This window comes from Miniopterus schreibersii (assembly GCF_964146895.1).
Source record: "Miniopterus schreibersii genome assembly, chromosome: 10".
In the NCBI taxonomy this organism is placed as follows: Eukaryota; Metazoa; Chordata; class Mammalia; order Chiroptera; family Miniopteridae; genus Miniopterus; species Miniopterus schreibersii.
The window spans coordinates 446338-467620 of record NC_138110.1 but is presented as its reverse complement, the minus strand read 5'-3'; the positions used below and the strand labels follow the sequence as shown (position 1 = coordinate 467620).

General features: G+C 63.7%; 3 protein-coding genes across 32 annotated transcripts; 1 reads left to right on the top strand and 2 right to left on the bottom strand.

Moving 5' to 3' along the window:
• The first annotated feature begins 750 nt into the window (after positions 1-750).
• On the top strand, positions 751-9399 carry TCEA2 (transcription elongation factor A2). Of its 7 annotated transcripts, none has more exons than XM_081148837.1 (10): positions 751-852; positions 3991-4053; positions 4392-4497; positions 5624-5714; positions 6532-6662; positions 6744-6815; positions 7187-7341; positions 7419-7565; positions 8119-8190; positions 8403-9399. In XM_081148837.1, the coding sequence occupies exons 2-10, from the start codon at positions 4000-4002 to the stop codon at positions 8409-8411; spliced, it is 837 nt and encodes a 278-aa protein (XP_081004963.1). In that variant the 5' UTR covers positions 751-852; positions 3991-3999; the 3' UTR covers positions 8412-9399. The 7 variants fall into 7 exon arrangements, 5 of the variants coding, with proteins under 5 accessions (XP_081004963.1, XP_081004962.1, XP_081004961.1 ...); XM_081148836.1 differs by lacking the exon at positions 751-852 and adding an exon at positions 1531-1682 and having other exon boundaries at positions 6759-6815; XM_081148835.1 differs by lacking the exon at positions 751-852 and adding an exon at positions 1531-1682.
• RGS19 (regulator of G protein signaling 19) lies at positions 9380-14935 on the bottom strand. 24 transcript variants are annotated; one of them, XM_081148845.1, is made up of 7 exons: positions 14759-14928; positions 14199-14468; positions 12378-12471; positions 11840-11936; positions 11530-11648; positions 10358-10432; positions 9380-10273 (listed from the first exon to the last, which is right to left on the bottom strand). In XM_081148845.1, the coding sequence occupies exons 4-7, from the start codon at positions 11867-11869 to the stop codon at positions 9850-9852; spliced, it is 648 nt and encodes a 215-aa protein (XP_081004971.1). In that variant the 5' UTR covers positions 11870-11936; positions 12378-12471; positions 14199-14468; positions 14759-14928; the 3' UTR covers positions 9380-9849. The 24 variants fall into 24 exon arrangements, with proteins under 24 accessions (XP_081004971.1, XP_081004973.1, XP_081004972.1 ...); XM_081148847.1 differs by having other exon boundaries at positions 14199-14387; positions 14759-14873; XM_081148846.1 differs by having other exon boundaries at positions 14199-14543; positions 14759-14841.
• Positions 14936-18491: 3556 nt separating this feature from the next.
• Positions 18492-19508, bottom strand: LKAAEAR1 (LKAAEAR motif containing 1). Its single transcript, XM_081149230.1, has 3 exons — positions 19038-19508; positions 18700-18822; positions 18492-18619 (listed from the first exon to the last, which is right to left on the bottom strand). The coding sequence occupies exons 1-3, from the start codon at positions 19440-19442 to the stop codon at positions 18560-18562; spliced, it is 588 nt and encodes a 195-aa protein (XP_081005356.1). The 5' UTR covers positions 19443-19508; the 3' UTR covers positions 18492-18559.
• Positions 19509-21283: the final 1775 nt, after the last annotated feature.

Genomic DNA, 21283 nt, shown 5'->3' with positions numbered 1-21283 from the left:
CACTTAACCTTGTCTGTGTGAGGTGCTGGCTGGGCAGCCTCATGGAGACGTCCCTGCGGGAGATGGAGAGCCAGATTTGCAGTCCTTGCAGCCTGATCTCCAGGGCTGGTTTCTCTCTTACAGGACCCTGGCCAGCTCCTTGTTTTGGTCAGTTGTCAGAGGGGTTGAAGGGTGTGTGGCTCCAGCCTCCCTAGTGTCCCAGTGTTGCTGGACCCTCAGAGGCTGCACACACTCTCGGACCAGGAGATTTTGGCCTTGAGGACTTGCATGGTTGGGCTGGGCTCAGAGCTGTGGCCCAGGCTCACGGTGATGGGGAGAATCAGAGCCTGTCTGTAAACTGGCGGTGCTGTGCTCATTTGTTACAGGGCCTCTGTCCTGGAAAAACCTTTGCTCCCCAGTTCCATGCTTTTTCCTTATAATTACTGAGGAATCTCATAACCTGTGTTTCTCTTTTCATTGGCTGCTGGGAAACTCAGTTATATCTAAGTAATGCCACTGAGAGCCCGAGGCATGGTCAGCTCAGGTCATCTGGACAACCCATCTGCCACCTGGCCTCACAGTTACTTGGCTTGAATTTTAGTGACTGTGGAGCCCCGACACTGGAGGCTTCAGTCCCCCGGCCTCTACCCTCCCCCCGGCATTGTGCCCCTACAGCGCACCGCCCGGCGTCTGCACTGCGGGGAGGCGGCAGACACTGGGTGGCGCGCTGACGCCTCGCCCGCCCGGCCCTCCGGGGCCCCGCCCGGGGCCTCCAGCAGCGCGGCGAAGACACCCGCCCGCTCGCACCGTCCTGACGGCAGCCCCGGGAGGCAGCCGCTGCCAGCGTCCCACTTCACAGCCGGGGAGACCGAGGTACGGAGGCTAATAGATGACTGGCCGGGATTCGCCGGGAGCTGGCCGCCGTGCCCCTGGCGCCTCGCCCGCCCAGCCCACTCCTCTCCCGGACCCGCCGCCGGCTTCGGCTCCCTCCCGCCTCCAGGCGCCGCGCGCCGGCCTCGGGCGCCAGGGCGTCTCCGCGGGATTGGCTCTAGGGCACTGGAGTCAGGGCCCCGCAGCTCCGCGACGGCCGAGGCTGGCGGGGGAGGGCGCCCCGCGGGCGGAGGGGGCACGCCCTCTAAGGCGCCTCCTCCGGGCCCGCGCAGGGGGCGCCCGGCCCGTCCCGGGCGGGGGATCGGGAGGGGCCCCCGGGGTCCGCGCCGCGCCAGGCACGCACAGCCCAGCCCCACGCGCCACCGCGACGCCTTCCACCGGCTAACAGGACCGTCCTGGGGCTTGTGGGACTGCGAGTCCCCCTGTTCCGTAGGCCTGTGGTGACGGCCCACGACGGGACTACAATTCCCAAGGAGCCGTGCGTACCCTTGTGGCTCCTGGGAGTTGTGGTCCAGAGCGGAGAGAGCGAGCGCGAGACGGGCGGGCGTGGGGACTACATGTCCCAGGATGCAGCGCGGCTGGCGCGGGGGCCGAGGGTTTGAACAGAGGGTCTCCCTCCCGCGGCGGGGCTGCGTCGGCTGCGGCGGGTGCGGGAGGCGGCCGCGGCTGGGGTGGCGTCCGGGCCGGGAGGCTGAGGCTGAGGCTGGCGCGGCGGGCGCGGGGGCGCTGCCCCTGAGGCAGTGATGGGCAAGGAGGAGGAGATTGCGCGCATCGCCCGGAGGCTCGACAAGATGGTGACCAAGAAGAGCGCGGTGAGGGGCGCGGACCTTCAGGACCCCGGGACCCCCGTCCCGCCGAGCCCCCGCCGAGCCCGCCGAGCCCCCGTCAGGGCCGGGGAGACCCCCGAGGGGCAGGACGAGACCCCGCCGGCGGCCGAGCCGAGACCCTGCCCCGGCCAGCCCTGCCCATCACCCCGCACCCACGGCGGAGGCCGCCATCGGGCCTGGACCTTGTCCCGCAGCCACCGCTCTGGACGCAGACCCCGGCCGCAGGCTGAGGCCCCGCAGGCCTAGGGCCGCCCCTGCCCTGTCCCCACCCCCAGCCCCGCGGGGGCCGGGCAGCGGCGCCCCAGCCCCGCATCCTCGCGGCTGCCCCCGGGCTGGGCCGCGGCCTCGCCGCCCCTGCGGGAGCCGGACCCGGCGCCGGCCGCGGGCCCTCCCCCTCCCCCCCGCCCCTCGAGACCAGGTGTCCCTAATAAACGCGTTCCCTGCTTGAGCCAGGACTCGGCCCGCAGCACCTGGGGCGGGCGCACAGCGGGGACCCCGGGGCCTCGGGGCCCCGCCCGCGGCGCGCGGGCCTTTGCGGGAGGGGCCGGGGCCTGGCGGGTGGGCTGCAGCAGCCCCGAGCCCGGCACCGGCGCGCCCCGGCGCGAAGCCGCCTCGGTGGGTGGGGCGGGCCCGGCGCCCCGCCCCCGCTCGCGGGGCCCTTGGGTCCCAGGCCGGGGGTGGCCTCGGCGGCAGAGGGGGTTCAGTCGTGGGCTCGCCGCCCCTGCGCGGCCACCCGGGGCTGTGTGCTGGCCGGGGGGCCTTGGGGCCGCGCGGGGTTGAGCTGCCCCGGCCTGCGACGGGAGCTGGCTCCCGCTCTCGTCCACCCCGCAAGGGGCGCCCCTCCACGCCGGGCGCCTGTGGGCCGCACACGGGGCCGTGTGGGCCGTCTGTAGCCTTTTCCGGAGATGACCAGGGAAGGAAGCTGCTTGCCCCTGAAGGAGACAAACAACAAACACCCCCCGGGGCTGGGGCACAGAGAGGTCCGGAAACCCGTGGAGGCGGGTGGGGGTCGGCCGCACGGGGAGGGGCGTGCGGAGGGAGCGCCGCCGGTCCTGCCCCGGGGCGGGGCGGGGGGGGCAGCTGTGGCCCTGGCCCGGGCCGCGGAGGTGGCGGGGTTGCGCGCCCCGAGGGGAGGTGCCGAGAGCTAGCAGGGGCTCCTGGTGGGTCAGCGCCCACAGGCCCGGGGGAGCCGCCGTGCTCGGGGGTCGGTGGCTGTGCTCGCGCCTCTGGCTGGAGCCCGGGAAGCTGGCATTGTGAAGCCTGAGGTTCGGTCTGCGGAAGATGAGCAGTGGCTGGCACTGTGCCCTTGGCCCTGGCGACCATCTGTCCCCTCTGAGGAGGTCACCCCAGGGCTGTATCCTGAGCAGAGATGCCACCCAGATTGGTGGTCGGGGCAGGCCAAGCCCTCCCACGACCTGGGCTGCAGGACACTGAGGCTCTCACGACCTTGGGTGGCTGAGTGGGGTCATCTCTGCCCCTTTAAATGAGAGACACCCACACATGAAAACATTCCTGCGTTAAAAAGTGAGGCGTCTGTGGAGGGAAGAAAAGCAGGGAGGGGGAGGGGTGCTGGTTGCTGAGAAGGCGGCATTTAAACAAAGCTCCCGAGGAAAGGAGGGCACAAATAGTTGGGCATCCTGGGAGAGACAGGCCCCTGGCGGTGGGAGCAGCAGATGGGAAGGTCCTGGGACCAGCAGCTTGGCACACTCAGGGAACACTGAGGAACTGTGCCTGGTCGCATGAGTGCTTTGAGAAAATGTGGGGCAGGAGAGTGAGGAAGAAAAAGGAGGCCAGGGGTCTGGGCGAGGGGTGGTGGCTGGTTGGGGTGAGTGAGTGCTGGGGAGATTGATTTGATGGGGCAGGGCTGGGTGTGGGTATGGTGGAGGTGCCCTGAGAGTTTGGCCTCATCAGGGGACACTGGCGGATCCTGGGTCAGCTCCTTTCAGCTGGTGAGTGGGCCACTTTAGGAAGAGGCTACCTGACCCACCTGGGCAAGGGACATAGGATGGAACGGGGTGGGCACCCCTGGGGCTGTACCTTCCCCTGGCTCGGGCCCTCCAAGGCGATTCCTATCCTGGCTTGGTCAGTGCCCGATGCTGTGTGAAAAGTCACGTGACCTGTAATGCCAGCGTTGAGTGCACAGCCACTTCTCGTTCCTGTCCTCCCTGGGCATTGGACCCCAGGTGGATCTCCAAATTGTCACTGCCTTGTATCTGCCCCACCCTCCTGTGTTTGTGGGCTTGTCTACCATGATCTTAAAATCCTCCATGAAGGTACCCCTTTCTCCTTCTAGGAGGGAGCCATGGATCTGCTGCGGGAGCTGAAGGCCATGCCTGTGACGCTACACCTGCTCCAGGTAGGGCCCCCCAATGTCCCCTGTTTGGGACAGCTCCAGGGACAGCTCCTGGGGGCCTAGCAGGGCTCCCTGGCCCCCCGCCCTGTCCTTGGTTAGCACAAATACCTTCCCTAAGGAGACCATCCCTGCCTTTTTCTGTTTTTCTGAGATGGGGAGGGTCATCCAAGGGTGCCCCACCTCTCCCTCACCACTGAGACTCCTAGGTCCCAAATGTGGCAGTAGCCCTCGGAAAGAGTGTCCCCCTTCCCTTGCTGATCCCAGCCCCTGCCCGGTGGGAGCCTCCAAGGGTCTTGAGGAGGGTCTGACACCTGCCCCCAACCCAGGCTCTTGCCTTGCAGTCCACCCGGGTCGGCATGTCTGTCAACGCCCTACGGAAGCAGAGCTCTGATGAAGAGGTGATCGCACTGGCCAAGTCGCTCATCAAGTCATGGAAGAAGCTCCTGGGTGCGCATCAGGCAGCATGGGCTGAGCACTTGGCAAGGGGCACCTTGCTGGTGCTGGCCAGCTGTCCCTGAGTCAGGGCCACCTGGGAATGGGGGCATCACAGACCCGTCCAGGAAGCCGGGGCTCAGGGTTGGGAGGAGTGAGGCTTGTACGTAGGGCCAGGAGAGAGGAGAATTGGGGGTGGGTGTAGGGCTTGGGAAGCCACACAGGAGGAACGTGTCAGGGCAGCAGAGGGCAAGGAGTTGCCCCCAGCCAGGGGAGCAGAGCAGGAGGAGGGGAGAGAAGGGCCAAGGGGTGGGGAGGAGGAAGGAGGGGAAGGGAGAGAAGGTGGAAGGTGGCAGAGGATGGGGGGCATTGCCACTCAGAGGGATTGGAGCAGCCTCTTTCTGGGGACAGCAGGGCGGCTGGGGGTCACAGAGGTGCCCACCTGTCTACCTGGAGTCCCCACTCCTCCTTCCAGCCTCTCCTGGGCTCTGTCCAAAGCCTGCAAAGTACGGACGTGTGTCCTGGGCCTCCCTCCAGTCCTGCATAGCCAGAGGGCCACATGCTGAACAACTGTGTTTATTTTGGTCGCAAGTGGGATGCTCCTCATCCCGTGGGAAGGCCCCCAGGGCAGACTAGGGTCTCAGGAGCCTAGTGGGGGGTGTGCTCAGTGGATGGGGGCTCACTGTGGTTCCCAAGGTCCAGTTGGGGAATGGGCACGTACTGCCTGCCTGTAGTGATTGGCCTTTGTCGAAGTTCAAATGTGTGTGTGTGTGTGTGTGTGTGTGTGTGTGTGTGTGTTTGTGTTTGTACTCAGGGATCACTCTGGGTGGATGGCAGCCCCCTCCGGCAGGACGAGCAGTGGGGTGGACCCCAGAAAGGCCCACAGGCAGCCTGCTTGAGTGCGCAGCATGTGTGGGAAAGGTGTGTGAGGGCTCTCCTGAGTCTGGGCAGGAGAGGTGCCCAGTTGGTCATTAGCAGGAAGGCTCAGCAGGGGGGCTGGGTAGGGGGCAGGGTTGGGGGGCTGGCTGGCAAGTCAGCTGAGGCTGTGCTTTGGAGATCTCCCCTCCCTGGCCTGGCCCTGCCCTTCCGCCTGCCTTCCCCTAGCCAGCCAACCCCCCACCCCCTTTCTGGGCACTTGCAGATGCTTCAGATGCCAAAGCCAGGGAACGGAGGAGGGGCGGGCCTCTGCCCACGACGTCCTCGAAGGAGGGTTCCGAGGCCAAGGATCCCAGGTAGCGCACCTGGAAGGCAGGTGCACACCCTCTGCCACTGGGGACCTACTTGCTCAGCACGAAGGTGCTGATTTCTGTGCTTCAAGCACGATGACACATGAACATGGGCCCTTTTAGCCTCTTGGAGGTGACTCTCCCTAGGCAGTCACACCTGGCTGGCCTCTTGGTGATGCCTCCCTTCCAAAGCCCTTCCAAACACTGTCTTCAGCCCACACTATCTAGGGGTGAGGCTGTGTCCAGGCTGCAAAGAGGTGCTGCAACCTTGAGCGGGCTGGTGGGAGCCCCCTTCCCACATCCCTTGGCTCCAGGCGGGTCTTGGGCTGGTTCTCGGGTTGCACACCCCTTGAACTTGCATCACTCACTGCTGGCCTTGCTCTCCCTCGTGGGGTTATAGGGGCATGAGACTGTGATGGGAAGGCTGGAGAATGCAGCCTGAACAGCAAAGAGCCCCGGGGTGGGAGCTCCCAGCCCTGTGAGGGGCAGCCATGCTGGTGGGCAGACCTGGCCTTGGGCAACTGCCTGCCCCACGTGCCTCTCCCCGATCTGGCAGCTGGTGTTGGGTGGTGTGGCCCAGGGATCTGGGCCTCCCTGGAGGCAATGCTGTCCCCATTGTGCCCCTGTTGCTGGGGTGGGGCATGCCTCACCCTGCTGGGCAGACCTCACAGGCATGCTGGGCTGGACTGCACATGCCCAGGGTCATGGGCTGCTCTCAGGGTGGAGCAGATGGAATTTAGGGGAGACTGGCTGTGACACTGGCTTTACTGGTGACCAGTGTGTCATGAGCTAACATGGCCCGAGCGGGCCTGTCTTTATCCAGCCACAAGAGGCCGGAGCTGCCCAGGATGCTGTCGACCCCGAGGATGACCACATTTCCCCCAGTGCCGGTCACCTGTGATGCTGTGCGCAACAAGTGCCGTGAGATGCTAATGGCCGCCCTGCAGACAGACTGTGAGTGCCCAAGTGATGGCCCAGCCCACAGTCACTGAAGCCACGTGGGTGCTGGGTGGAGCCAGCAGGGCGGCTGGTCAGGGCTGCTTCTTGCAGGTGACCACATGGCCCTCAGTACGGACTGTGAGCGCCTATCGGCCCAGATTGAGGAGTATATCCTTTGTTCAGGGCTTAAGTAAGGGCTGGGGGTTTCACTGCCCTGGCGCTTTTGCCAGGCTGTTGGGTGGTGGGGTAGGTGCACCCCAAGCCTGCTGAGGGCTGATTCTGCCTGCTGGTGGGGCCTGGGTCCCCGGGACCTTGAGCCTGAAACTGGGACTCAGCCAGGACTGGGTCCGGGGTGGGCTGCCCAGCAGCCCCTCAGCTCACCGCCAGACCTGGGTGGGCAGACTAACAGAGCACTGGGCTCCTCTTCCCATCCCAGCCCCCACCCCTTCTGACCCCACTGGGAGGCCCTCCCTGGCCTGGCAGGATGGGTGGAGGGCAGCAGCCTCAGCCTAGGAGGATGGGTCCTTAAATGCCTGCACGCATCTTCCGGGATGTGGGGAACACGGACATGAAGTACAAGAACCGTGTGCGGAGCCGCATTGCCAACCTCAGGGATGCCAAGAACCCCGACCTGCGGCGGAACGTGCTGTGTGGCACCATAACGCCCCAGCAGATCGCGGTGATGACGTCAGAGGTGAGCCTCCCCGCCCCTCCCCCCATGGGTGGTGCTGTCCTGTGAGCTGGGGCTGAGCAGCTAACCGGGTCCTCCAGGAGATGGCCAGCGACGAGCTGAAGGAGATCCGCAAGGCCATGACCAAGGAGGCTATCCGCGAACATCAGATGGCCCGCACAGGTGGCACACAGACAGACCTGTTCACCTGCAGCAAGTGCAGGAAGAAGAACTGCACCTACACGCAGGTGCGCCGCTGCCACCACTCGGGGCCCCATTCTCAGAACTGACCCTGTGGGTGGGGTCCACACTCTTGCACCTGGACACATGGTGTGAATGGTGCCAGGGCTGGGGCTCAAGCCAGGGAGTGATGGTCACTTTTGGGGCCTCTCCCCTTGCCCAGGACCCCTGGTCCCCAGTAAGCAGTGTCTGAGGGGGTGGGTCCTGCTTGCTGTGGACACTGAAGTTGGGACACCTGGCCCAGCCCAGCATGGAGGGGCCTGAGGACTGTTGCTATTGGCGGGAGGGGGTGGGCCCAGGCCCATGGAAGCTATGCTACTGTGGACCCCAGGAGATGTTGGGGCCCTGGTAAGAGGAGAGTGGTCAGGGTGGTTGGAAGGCTGGGTTGCTGGGGCAGCCTCAGCATAGGTCACCCACAGAGGCCCCAGGGCTGCGAGGCCATCATGGGTAGCCTCCCATGCTGTGACTCTAGGGAAGACCTGATGCTTGGGGCTTCCCACTCCAAATGATAGCGTCTCAGTTCCCTCTGGGCTGGGGGCCCTCACCACGTCTCTCCCGCAGGTGCAGACCCGCAGCTCTGATGAACCCATGACCACATTCGTTGTCTGCAATGAGTGTGGGAACCGCTGGAAGGTAGGTGGGTGAGCCCAGGCCCTGCAGCCCCCTCCTCTGGGGGTGGGTGTCTTCAGCCCATGTAGGATCCAAGTGGTGCGAATTGGGGGACAACCCTGCTCAGCAGCCTCCTGGGAGCTCTGGAGAGGGTAGTAGAGACCCCTCCCCTACCTCCTGCCCTGTGGGGTCACCAATGCTGAGTGGTCAGATGCCTGTCCCCCCATTCCTTGCAGTTCTGCTGAGCCTGCAGCGGTGGCCAGTGCTGGCCGTTGCCCTCCTCACATCCTGTCGACAGACACAGCTTCTCTGGAGACCCGCTCTCTGCCCTCCAGGCTGTCCCCAGAAGGCAGCACACCTTGCCCTCCCCCATCTGCAGTGCACCTTTCTCCCAATTATTAAATGTTTCTTTTTGCCACTGTGCTGTCCTTGGCTTTTGGCTCTGGTGGGCCATGCACAGGCTTGGGCTGAGGCAGCCCTCCTTCCTGGGGTCAGGTGACACTTGGGTGTGGCCCTGGTGGAGCAGTGCTGCAGGGAGTGGGTGGGAGTGGGCCTTGGCACACAGAGGACCTGGGTCTCTCTCCCCAAGCACTGCTGCTCAGGGCCCAGGGCAAGCTGGGTCCCACAGTGTCTGCCTGCAGCCCTTTGTGATGGCTAGTCCTCACTCTGCCTGGTTTTGGAGGCAGAAGGGTGGGGTTGGACCCCCGACTGGCTCTTGGGGCCCCGGACCAGATGCAGTATTGAATCCCTTTGTGTCCCAGAAATTCATGGATGGAGTGGCCAGCGCATGCCTGAGAGACAGTGGAGGTAACCTTGCCTGGCACCCGGGGACCCTCAGGGAGGTCACCCCCATGTGTACAGCCCCAACCCGCTAGCCTCCGGGGATGAACTTTGATGTGTTCCAGGACCCTGCCCACCCAAGACTTGGGCAGTGCTTCTCATTGCATCACTAGTCTTGGCAAAGTGCTGAGGGGCCACACCTCCTGGGGTCATGGCACCCTCATCTTGCAGGGCCCTCATTTGAGGAGGGGTGGGGTGGGGCAGAGCTCCTGGGGCAGGTCCCCTCAGAACCCGGCTGCTCCTCTGCCCTAGGTCTGAGATGTGGAAAGAGAAGAGACTTGTTTTAAAAATATCTTCAATAATGAGAAATCCCATTTTGGGGGGAGGCAGAATGGAGATAAATATAAAAACTTTTTTTTTTTTTTTTTTTTTTAATAAAATACAGTGAAGACATGTTTCCTGGTTCAAAATTAACAAACATAGAAGAGAAAAACTGGGTCCTGTCACCTTGAGCCTGGTTTGGACGTTCTGGGTTTGATTCCCAGGAGCAAAGAGCTCAAGCTGGAGGGTCTCGCCAAGTCACAAAACTAGACAGTACAGAGGCCCTCTTCTCCACCAAAGGCATTTCTTGAGGTCCCTGGCTGCCTGGGGCAGGTGCCCAGTGAGGCTGGTGGGTCCAAAATGCCTCCTGGAGGGTCTTCCTCTCAACAGGCGGCTGGTCAGCACACCTGCCTAATAGGACCTCAGGGCACTAGGTCCTCTGGGTGGCAGGTGCTCCTGGCCTGCCCTGCACCTGGAGCTCCTGCCTAGGACAGCCCCAAGGGTGCTGGGCCTGGTGTACCTGACACCAGCTGCCACACATGTGGAAGGTGACCTGAGTCTCTGCCCACATGAGGGGGCAGTCTAGGCCTCATGGGAAGACTGGGAGTCCCCCCGGAGCAGCAGGGCACGGTAGGCGGGGGAGCTGAGGAAGCGGGGGTAGGAGTCCCGGTGCATGAGCGTGTAAATCTGCAGCTGCGCGTCGTCAAATGTGTGTGCAGACGGCTCCTGCATCTTCTTGTTGATGCCTTCCCGGACGCGGGAGTCCAGGCTCACCTCCTTGGGGGACAGGATGGACACATAGTCCTCGTAGATGAGCCGTGCCTTCTCGTCCACCACGTGCTGGTTGGCCTCGGCCTTGAGCTCCTCGCAGGCCAGCCAGAAGAGCATGTTCTCCTCGCTGTACTCTGTGCGCAGGAATGCCCGGAACGCACTGCGGCCCGCGGGGCTGTGCATCAGCTTGTCAAAGGACTGCGCCCAGCTCTGCACCTCCTCAGGGCTTGGCGTGCTGCTGGGGCACCCGCCGCCAGGTCAAGCACCCGTTGCTCCCCCCAGCCCCCCAGCCCGCAGATGTTCAAGACCCCAGACTCACCAGGCTTCGCAGCTGGGGAGGGGCTGCAGCTTGCTCTCCCCGGAGGCCCGCCATGCTCGCCGTCGCCCTTCACTCCTGATGGCAGACACACAGGCCCTTGTGTGAACATGGGATGCTCAGCACGTGTAGGTGTGAGGCCTGGGGCTCTCAGCACGCGTGAGCGCACTGCAGGTGGCAGCCCTGGGATCTGCTCCTTCTACCCCTCCTGTCCCAGACCCAGGGCCAAGGCCGCTTCAGCTGCATTTGACCCAGGACCTCTCCTGTGTCTTGCCTTTGGGGCTTTCACAGGCTCCCGGGGTACCCCCCCCCACCCCTGTGCCTAACCTTATTTGCCCCCTTTCTTCCAAAGGCCCCACTGATGGAATGGGAAAGCCTCTGGCCTGAGAGGTTGACTCCCAACTCCCCCTAGGAGCCTGTCTTCCCTCCTGTGGCTCCTGGCACCATGTCAGGGCTGGCTCCCAAATCCATACCTGGCTAACAGACACCTCACACCAAAGCGTCCACACAGAACTCAGCACCTACTGCCGCCTGTCTCACCCTAAACCCTCCCTTGGCCTCTAAAGCCAAACTCAGTGAGTCCTAACTCTTCATGTTCTCCCATTCACAGGCCACCCCTCTTCCACCTTGAGTCTGGGCTCAGGCCTCGCTTGCTCATGGGTCAGTTGGTCCCCCTTTGGTTTCCCACAGTGCTGTACTCAATAGTTGAGGGCCAGAAGCCTGAGTAGCGCCAGGCCTCTGAAAGGCACAAAAACTCCAACAGCTTTCCAAGTGCCTACAAAACCCTGGGACCACCTGGAAGCCCCACACCCACTCTAGCACACTGCCCCTTAGGCTCGTGCCCATTGTCCCACGGACAGGTCTCTGCTTAGCACCCCTCCACCTGATGGTCTGGCCCCCTCTAGATGGCCCAGGGCCAGCTCTAGGTGGTGTAGGTGGTGTGTGTGCTGAATAAAAGGACAGAGGGGCACGCGCACACAGGGCCTGCGCACCAGGCAGAATGCCAAACACAAAGGGGCCTGGGCATTGGCTACCGGCTACCAGAACCCAACAGCCCCTGGATAAATGTGGGTGGCAGAGGAGTCTTGCCTGCAGGCGACACCTCAGAAGCCACCCAAGGGTCAGGGAGTGGGACCTTGGGCCCAGGTCTGCCCCCCCCCCCCCCCCCCACGTACCAGGAGCAGCTGCAACAGCAACACCAGCACAAGCAGCAGGGGTTGCGGCTGGGGGCAGCCGGGGGGGCCACATGACTGGACATGGAGGGAGGCTGGTCTGCCTCCTCTGGCCCTGTGTGCTGGGGGAAGATGGTCCGTCTCAGTCACCAGGCAAACTGCAGGCCCACCCACCTCTCCTCACAGTTGCCTGCTGGTGGCCATGCTCCCAAGGGCAGAACCCTTCCAGCCTCCCAGGTGCTGGTGGGTCCCTCAACTCCTTGTTGCCCTCCCAGTTTCCCAGGGGGCAGAAGCAGGGGTGGAGGTGGTGCACCTGCTTCTCAGCCTCATGCGCGGTGGGCATGGGTGGGTAGAGGTGGTCGCCTGGGCTCCGTGGTGCTGGCTCAGGACCCTCACCACAACCTGGGGGTCTGAGAAGAGAGGCCACGGTTCTCAGAGAACCTGAGACCCCAGCCCCTGCATGCCCCCCGGGAGGGGTCTTGAGAGTTGCCTTCCTCCTTCCTGCAGCCCCAGTGGGGCCGGCTCCCCTGCCTGCACCCCCACCCCAGCCTACACCAGGGCTGCCAAGGGTGCACGGTTGTGAGGAGGGGACCCGACGAGAACTCCACAGAGGTTCTGGGACACCACCATCTGCTAGGTCCCTGGGAAGCCGGAAGCCTGGGTTCCTCTTTCTTGGTTTCCGGCTCCTGGCCCCTCCCAAAGAGGCTGGGGGCCCCAAGAGTCTGGGGCTATCAGGTGGGTGCATAGGGGTGGTGATCAGACATTCAGAACCCCCATCCCAGCTCCCTCCATCCTGGGTTTTCTGTGCGTGGGTGGGGTGGGGTGGGGTGGTGGGCAGGGTTGCTTCCTACCAGGAATCCGGATCTGCCTGTGGGCCCCAGAGCAACCGGTCTGTTCACTGGGACTCAGCAAGGGGCAGCCGACTATGCCTGAAGCATGAAGGGTCTGAGTGGGGAAAGGAGCAGGACTTCCTGAGGGTGTGGGAAGTGGGGCTCCCGCGGACCCACCTTTCCTCCATCCTAGATGCGGTCTCTGGTGGCTCCTACCCCCAGCTGACCACCTACCGCCAGGTCCCTGGCCTCCCTCTCCCCTTCCCCCACCAGGCTGCGGAAACCGCCGCCTAGAGACAGGGCGGCGGGCGGCGACGCCGAGGGGGGCGGAGGTGGGTGGAGGTCGGGGCAGGACGACGCAGTGGGCGGCAGGGGGGTGTCCTGCTCCCGGGTTGGACTGCGGGGTACCCTGGGGAGGCAAAGGGTGTGTCCTCAGCGTCTGCGCAGCACTGGAGGCGCAGGGAGGGTGGGCGCTGAAGGCACCAGCCTGGCAGCCGCCTGTGTCCTCCGCGCGGCCGGCCGTGGATTCCAGTGCGCGCAGCGACAGCACAGGGCAGCCAATCAGCGCCCTGGAGGCAGTTTTGAACACCCCCCACGACCGCCCCTGCCTGTGCCCACCTCAGCCCGGGCGAGGGCCCGCAGGGCGGGGGAGCCCCCCGCACCCCGTGAGAGCGGTGCTCAGGGAACAGCACGTGAGTTACGCGCACTCAGGGCAGCCCTGCCTCCAGGGCCTGGGCACACAGAGGCCCCTGCCTGGACCCGCATCTGCCCCGTACCACTTTGGGATCATGGCAAGGGGCGGCACGCTCAACCTTGGTCCCAGGGGCTCCCAGCAAGCAGATGGGGAAGCAGCAGCCCCACAGCCTTTCCCTCAGGGGTCAAGTTTCTAGGGAAAGGAAGGGGTGTGGCAACCGCTGAGGTCTAGTAGCTGTACCCCAGACTGCTGTGACTTCCCCAGGCAGAGCCTCTCTTCCTCCTCTGCACCCCCACCCACTGTGAGTGGGGGCAGGGACTCAGTCCTATCCCCTACCCCCTAGCATCTGAAGAATATACCTGCATTGGCTGTCATTTCCAACTCAGCTCTGAATTAGAGGGAACCTGTCTGAGGGTGCAGGGCCCAGGTGCTGGGGTTCAAGTTTGGGGCAGGGGGAGGTCAAGTTCCTGCTGTCCAGGTTGCAGGTCCTTGAGCTGACGCCCTGCACCCTTTTAAGGCTGGTTGGGTCATCTGTGCCCCCAGGGCACCCACTCTCTCTCCTGGGCAAGTACAGGTCTGAACGGAGGTTCCCACTCCTCACCCTGGCATTTGGAGAGGGGGCTCCTGCCCCAGCCCCAGACCCTCCAAGCTTGGTCGTCTGCCCCCCAGTCTGGAATGAAAGAGGCTGGACAGGCAGCAAGTCTACCCTCTGGGGACAGAGGCTCCCTTGGGAGCAGCTGCTGCTCTGCCCCACAGAAGGAAAGGACTCCCCAGTCCAAAACAAGATTGAAATGTTTGAAGACCTACGAAAATGCCATAACCTTTGGGGGTGTTTGTGTGTGTGCGACAGAGGGGCTCCATTCCCTCCTGACCCTCCCCAGTACCTTTCTCATCTGCTACCCCCTCCCCCCCCCCCATTTGGAGGAGCCCCAGACTGTCTCCTCCAAGGCAGGCCAGTTTTCCTAACCCTGGTGACCTTCACTCCCAGCCCACCTTTCCAAATGGGGGGCGCTCGCTTCTCTCTGCCCCCCTTTCCGCTGGTAGGATCTGGCCTGGAAAAGCCTGTCTCCTTCTGCAGGGACCCCCTTCCTCCAGTCTCTCACCCTCCCACCCCTACCTGAAGGAACTCGCCATGGCGCCCCACTCACCAGCGACCCAAAAGGTGAGGTGGGGGCGGGAGGGGCAGGCTCGGCCTGGGCCCCACCCTGGCTGCCGGAGGGGCGTGCACCGCAGCAGCAAGGACTCAGGTCAGACGGCAGGAGGGTCTCCCGCGGCGTTCTGGAGGGAGGCCGGCGCCGGGGGGCCGACGAGCTGGGGGGGGCGCGGCGCCTCCTCTGCTACTCGCAGGGCAGAGAAGCTGCCAGATCCAACCGAGCGGGAGCGGACAGGGTGTCCCGCTTCGGCCCCTCCCCACCAGGCTGAGGGGGGCGGGAGACGCGGAAACCTGGGTTCTTCCGCCCCCCCTTTGAGCAATCACTTCCCCAGGCTCTGAGCTACGAAAAAGGGGAACCCGGCTGCAGCGCCCCCTCCCCCACGCGCGTGGAGGCGGACTCCAGTCCAGCCGCGGCCCAGGGTCCACGTGGACCCCGCGGCGGAGTCCTGGGGTAGGGACCCCAGAGCCTGCTCGCGCGGCTCCCGCCCCGCACGGGCCCGCGGCCCGGGGCGGGGGGCAGGGCCGTGGCCCTGGGCGCCACGCGCGCGCACTCACCCGCAGCGTCCTGGGGCCGCTCGCGCCGCCGGGCCCGCGCTCCGAAGTCCGGCAGGCTCGTTGCGGACGGGGCGCGGGGCGGTGTGCGCAGGCGCCGGCCGCACTTCCCCAAAGCGCGGGGCAGGGACTTCCTCGCGCTGGGAGGCGCCGGCCCGCGCGCGCGGCGCGCCCCGCCCCGCGCTCGGCCGGCTCTGCGCACCCCCGCCGCCCGCGCGCCCGCCCGGCGCCTGGGTCCCCGCGGTCCTGCGGCCGGGGTGGAGGTGCGGTGCTGCTGCTAACGGGCCTCTGGCCGCAGGGCGTCCGGAGCCAGCTCCGGAGCAGCTGGGTGTGGCCATTCCCCCGGCTCTGCTCGGCCGGGCCATTCTGGCTCTGCCGTTCCTGTGGGTGGCACGAGACGCTGGTCCAGTGTCCCGGAGACTCCGGCATCCCCATATGCTACTTGACCCGCTTGAATAAGAGGAGGCCAATGGAAAGGACTGCCGTGGACCCGTAGTTGCTCTGCCCGCCTCTCCCCGGCTGGGGTTCGGAGCGCGCTGCCTCCGTGTTTACGGGGCTCACCGAGGAGGCAGGGGTCCTGGGCTGCGGTGAGGTGGATGCTGGGCATACGGTTTCTTGCATCTGGAGTCACCAAATGTCTTAATCCGTGGGGCCTTGGCTGAGTCCCTTCTAACCCCTCCTGTTGCCCCAAGGTGTCCTACAGTTTAAAGCCACATCGTCCCCTTTGCCAGGAAAGTCCTGCCCCTTCTCTTTGGGGGGCTCACCTCATATTCTATGAGCTGGTACAGCTGTTAGTTCAGTTTCTCATCCCAGCCAGCTTTCATCCAGCGTCACAGTGGCCCTGACCCTGCTCTGGAAATGGCCTGTAGGGTGTCTGCGCACCCCTGGTCTCAGACCATGTACAGCTGTTCTCCCGGCAGGTGTTCAGCCTGCTCAGCTCCTGGTGCCGGGTCCTGTTCACAGAACAACTTCCAATTGCACAAGTCACCTTGTATACATGTTTGCTGAACTCTGAGATGTAAAGGGAAGTGGAGATTGTACACCGCTCTTCATTTATTCAGCAAGTACGTGGGTGTCCCCTGTGTGCCAGGCAGTAGGACCCAGCAATGTGCGAAACAGACCAGCCCTGGAGCAGACAAGAAACAGACTGCACACTGGGTGAGGGGTGAAGAGGGCAGGGAGAGCGGAGGAGGGAGGGTGTGCAGGGCTGTGCTGTCCCCACAGAGCCTGGGAAGGTGGAGGCTGTGCTGGAGGAGGGGGGGCAAGGCAGAGAGGTGACAGGGTCCTGGAGCATGGGGTACTTGTTTTGTTTGTTTTTTTGTTTGTTTTTTTTTCAGAGAGAGAGAGAGAGAGAGAAACATCAATGTGAAAGAGACACATCATCATATGTGCCTTGGCCAGAGCCGGGGAACGAGCCTGTGACCAAAGTATGTGCCTTTGGCTGGAATTAAACCCCAGACCCTTCAGTCCGCAGGCCAATGCTCTAACCACTGAGCAAAACCCGCCAGGTCCTGGGGCATCTCTTGATGCTGTGGGCCCAGGGAGCCTGGCTGCCATGTTGATAGGCTGACTAGGACGGGGGCAGAGGCCGAAAGCCTGTCCAGACAGGGAGCAGCTGCTTTTTCTTTAGCCCTGATAACAGTCCTCAGAGGTAGGTCCTACAAAGATGCACCAGTACCTGGTCAAGGTCAGGCTGATCCCTTGGTGTGGGGTCTCCACCCACCTGCTGAGAAATGTGAGGGGCAGCTGGCCGTGGGTGGGGGTCTAAAAACTTCTTTGCCCCCTTGGGTCACTCCCCCATATCCTCTGGCCACTTGGGCCTGCTCTCCATTTCCCTTGCCTCAGCCTTTCTGTGTCTCCTCCACCTCCTCTGGGGAGTCTGTCTCTGTAGAGTGTCCCTGTATTCCATGGGAGGAGCCCAGGTGGGCTGGGCAGGAACACACTCAAGGCCATGCAGCAGGTATTGGTGGAGGTGAGATTTGAACCCTGGACCTTCTGTCCAGAGCATAAGTTTGCAGCCCTGAGAACGCACCTGATCCCTCACTGCCCCCAGTTGAGCCTTGGCCCACATACTTCCCTTGCTCATAGCAGCAGCCACCTCTAAGCCCCCCTCCCCCCACTTTTCCTTGGCCTCCTCTGTAGACCTAGGGTCCCCTTCCTAGCATGGGGATCAAAGGGTGCCCTGTGTGCCAGCTTGACGGCTGGTGTGCAGCCATTTGTTGCTGGCCTTCTCAGGGCTTTGTGAGTATGTCTTGTCCTTCTGTCCTCAGGTGCCTGCCTAATGCAGAGTGACCCCTCCCTTGTGGAGTAATCACTGTGTGGAGAGAGCATGGGGCCAAGTGAGACTCTTGAGACCTCCATTTTAGAGATGAAGAAATGGAGGCTCAGAGAATTGATGAAATGAAATGTGCTTTCACCAAACAGATGGAATCATCCTGGGCACTCAGTCCATCCCTAAGAGACAGGTGTTGGAGTGCAGACTGCTGGGAGCTTGGCCAAGCTCCCTGCAGGGCCAGGGCTGGCTGTCAGGGTGTGAGGGGCCCCTATTTCTGGACAGAAATTGCCTCCCCATCCCTGTCTATCTTTCTCCTGGCCCAAGCCACCTTCTCTGTCTCCCCCCTTCCTGAACACCTTCCTCCCACCAGCTCCACACACACCTCTTCCCACTCTCCTGGAGCTGCCAGACTCCAGTTCCACACACGGTTCTGGGTGTGATCCAGGCCAAAGGCAGCTATAGCCCAGAGAGGGCAAAGGGTCACTGCAACAGGAGAAGGGCTTGCTGAGGGCACAGAGAGCCCAGGTCCCCCTGCGGCTGTCCCCATCCTGAGCTGGGACAGGGACAGTGACTGCCACTGAGCAAGATTCCTTGCCAGACCCCAGCTTTGACCTCAGCGGGTAAAAAATGCAACCTCCAGGATCTTCTCTGCTGCAGCCCACTCAGCAGGAGCCCCCTGGCAGGGGCAGGGCTTGCCTGAGTCCCTGTTGCCCCCACTTCAGCCTGCTAGCTGGGGCTGGGAGAAGTGGCTGAGGGAAGTCCTGGGCTCTGCAAACAGCAAGAGTATTCTCAAAGGTCTGTCCAGAAATTTGGAGGCTCTTCAGAATCTTCAAGGTTTGCAGGATGTGGGTTTGTCCGATGGGACAGGGGTGGTTTCCTCCCGTGTGTGTGTGTGTGTGTGTGTGTGTGTGTGTGTGGTGGGCTGGAAAGGGAGATGGAGCAGGGCAGAGGAGGCCATTCAGGATGGAAAGAAAAACCAGAGGGGCAGCAGGGGCTCCCTGCTGAGGTCTCCCCTTCCCCAGTCCCTGAGTTCTCTGCAGGATCTCCCAGCACCACCAACTCTGCAAATGCCAGGTTTGGCCTGTGCAGTCACTTCCCCTGCCCAGAATGTCACTTTCCTCCCTGAACCTCTGAGGGGATGACCTGCAGTCAGGTGTCCCACTCGGGGTGCACTTTCTCCCTGAGGCTGCCCTTTCTTCTGCTGCAGCCATGACTATTGCTGAGCCAGGCTCTTCTTGTCCCTTCTGGCGGCCCCAAGGACACACAGGGCAGGAGGCTGCCTAATGGGGGCAGCCTCGGATTTGGGGGGTTAAGGGTGCCCCTGTTGACACCCACCCCCTTGCACCTTCTGGCTTTGTTGGAGGAGCCCCATTCTGTGTCCCCCCCATGTCTGTGATGCCCGATGTGGGAGAGGCAGCATCTACACCCCCTTTCCCTCCTGGGGGACCTGGAGGGGGAGCGTAAAGACCAGCAGGACTGGAGAAGGAGAACTTTATGCGGAAGGGTGGGGCGTGGCCGCGGCGTGGCCCTCAGCGCAGGGAGCTCCAGCCTTCCACTTTTTCCTCCAGGATGGTCTCCACGCGTCTCCGCTGCGGGGAGAGGGGCTGTGGCCAGGTGTGCAGGGGGGCGGGCGGGCCCCCTCTCCGTCCCTTCCCGGGCTTGCAGGCACCTCTTGGCGGTCCAGGGGGTCCGGGATCCGCGTGGGCTTCAGCTGCGGCGGCAGGAACAGCTCCAGCCGGATGGCGGCGCGCGCAGACTTCTGTCGCTGGATTAGGAGCGAGATCTCCTCGGCCTGGGGCGGGGCGGCGCGGGGCGTTTCCGAGCGCGCCCGGGCGTCGGCTCCGCCCCGCTCCCCGCAGAGGGCCCCGCGGGTCTTCCCCCGCCCCCTCCGCCCGGCCCTCGCAGGGAGCCCCCGCCAGTCCCCGCCCCGCTCGGCCGGTCTCCCCTCCCCCTCTCCTCCGGGGCGCGCGCGGCTGCCCCGCACCTTCTCGCGCGCCCTCGCCTCACCCGCAGGCAGGTGTAGCGCAGCCGCAGGGCGCGGACTCGTCCGCGGGCCTCCGCGGCCTTGAGGACGCCGAGCAGCCGGTCTTGGCGCACCGCCGGCGGCTCGAGGGCCTGCGTCCAGGCCCGCGGGTCAGGCATACCGTACCCCAGCTCCGTTGACTCGCGTGGGAAGATGGAGGCGGCCGCGCCCACGTCTTCCAGCAAGTCGCCGAAGAGCAGGTGGCGGTGGCCCTGCTTGGGGCTCATCGCCTCCAGCCCCTCCAGCGTTAGAGCCCAGCCTGGCTTGGGGGGCTCGCTCGCGGGTGCCCCCTCGGTGTACGTCTCACAGGACCCTGCGCGCGGCGCGCCCCGCGCGGCTGGCTCCCGCGGGCCTCGGCGCCCGGCCTCCTGCGCCGCTGGCGGCTGCATCTTCCCTCGCCAAGGGAACAGGGCGTCGCGCTGTGGGTGCCGTCGGCGCCCGCCACCCGCGGTCGGGCCTCGCCCCTCCAGCGTCCCCGCAGCGCCCGGGTCCCGCCCTGCAGCCTCTGCACCTCCGCTCCGCCCGCTCAGTCCCGCTGGAACACTCCGATCCTCTCGGAGCTCCTGGACACTCCACTCCCCTCCTGCCCACGGGCTGTTTCCCTGCCCTCTGAGAAAATGCTGAGACCCCTGAATTGACCTCAGACCCGACCCAGGGGTGGAGACCAGGTGAAAGCGCTCTAGGAGGCTCGCTGTGCTCCAGGTCCCTAAATCTGCACCCCCCGGGGAGGCTCAGAGCCAAATGGACAGCTGGCTTGCTTCAGGGGAGACCCACCCTCCTAGTCAGTCCCCAGCTGGGTCTAGAGGGAGGCGAGGATAGAGGGGGGAGGGCCCACGACGGGGAAACGGGAAACACCCCGAGGGCCCGGGTTCAGCTCTGCGGGGCTCCTCCCTTCTCGGGGTCCAGGCCCCAGACCCGGGCCACGTCCTGGTCCCACCCTGCCACCCCTTCCCAAGCCCCTCCCACACCCTTCCCACACCCCATACTTTTTGCCTTCTGGAGTCTGAGCCTCCAACAAAGCCCCGGCTCTCTGGGGCCTGTTGACTCAGTTGCGGGGCAACCGGGAGCCCCGCCCCTTACCAACCCGGCGGGGGCGGGGCGGCCCCTAGCGAGGGGCGTGGGCAAAGCCCGGGTCTCGGCGCGCCCCCGGCGTCGCTATCCCCGGGACGAGACGCCGTAGCCTCCCCAGCAGATCGTAGACTGTGGAGGTGGCAACTGCCAGCTTTTCCAGCCCCGGTGCGTTTTCCTTCCTTTCTGGGGAGCCCCAAACACACTGTCCTGGGGCCTGTGGGCCCAGCTTCCCGTCTGGAAAGGTTTTTGGCGGCTAGTGTTGAGGGCAGGGGGCGCAGCGATGCAACCTTCCCGATGAGGCCCTTTCCCTTTGCATAGCCCGCCCTCTACAGCCGCTGGTGTTCACAGAGGGGAAATGGGGAAAACGCAAGACCACTCGCTTCTTCCAGGGCAAGGTTGGGGTCCCAGGGGTCCCGCAAGATGAGACCCGATTTTGTTGAACCCTAAACCTCTGGGTCCTGGATTTCTGTAATCTGTGTGTTTGCTAATTTCATATTATTCTATGATCAGTTCACTTCTCAGTTTATTCTATAATTTATTCATGCACTCATCAGTTTATTCTGGAATTCATTAATTCATATGCTCATCCCACCCTTTACATTGAGCCCAAATTAGTGCTTTCATTCATAATTTGTTCAAGTATCAGTGGTTTTCACAGTGCCTGCACCACGCTCCCCTTCACTCATGGATGTGTCCTGAGGGCAGTGGGTGCTGGGGCCCATGATTGTGCCTTTTGTGAATTCAGGACCTGATGCCATGAGTGTTCAGGCTTTGGAGCTGGTCTCAGCTGAAGTTCAGGCCTCTCTGCTGGAGTATGTTGGCTGTTCCCATTGTTTCTGCAAGCTTGCTCTGGCCTCCTGGTGAGAGGGTAAACTATGAGTCTCTGCCTCTAGATTCCTGAGCCTGCACCCCACCCCCAGGCTCCACAGAAGGACTGTCCATCCTCCAACCCCCCCTCCCCCCCAGGCCTTTGCACAGAGGTTTCCTGGATGCAGGAGGGACTGGGGTTGGCTGCTCAGACCTTGGCTAGCCTAGCCAGGGGCAGTTGCAGGAGGTGACCCTCTCAGTTTCCTGAGGTCAGTGAGATCAAGCTTCACCTGGAGAGGGTGGTGCACTTGTGTGTACCCCAGGTGTCTAAGTGAGACAAGCCAGTAAGCCA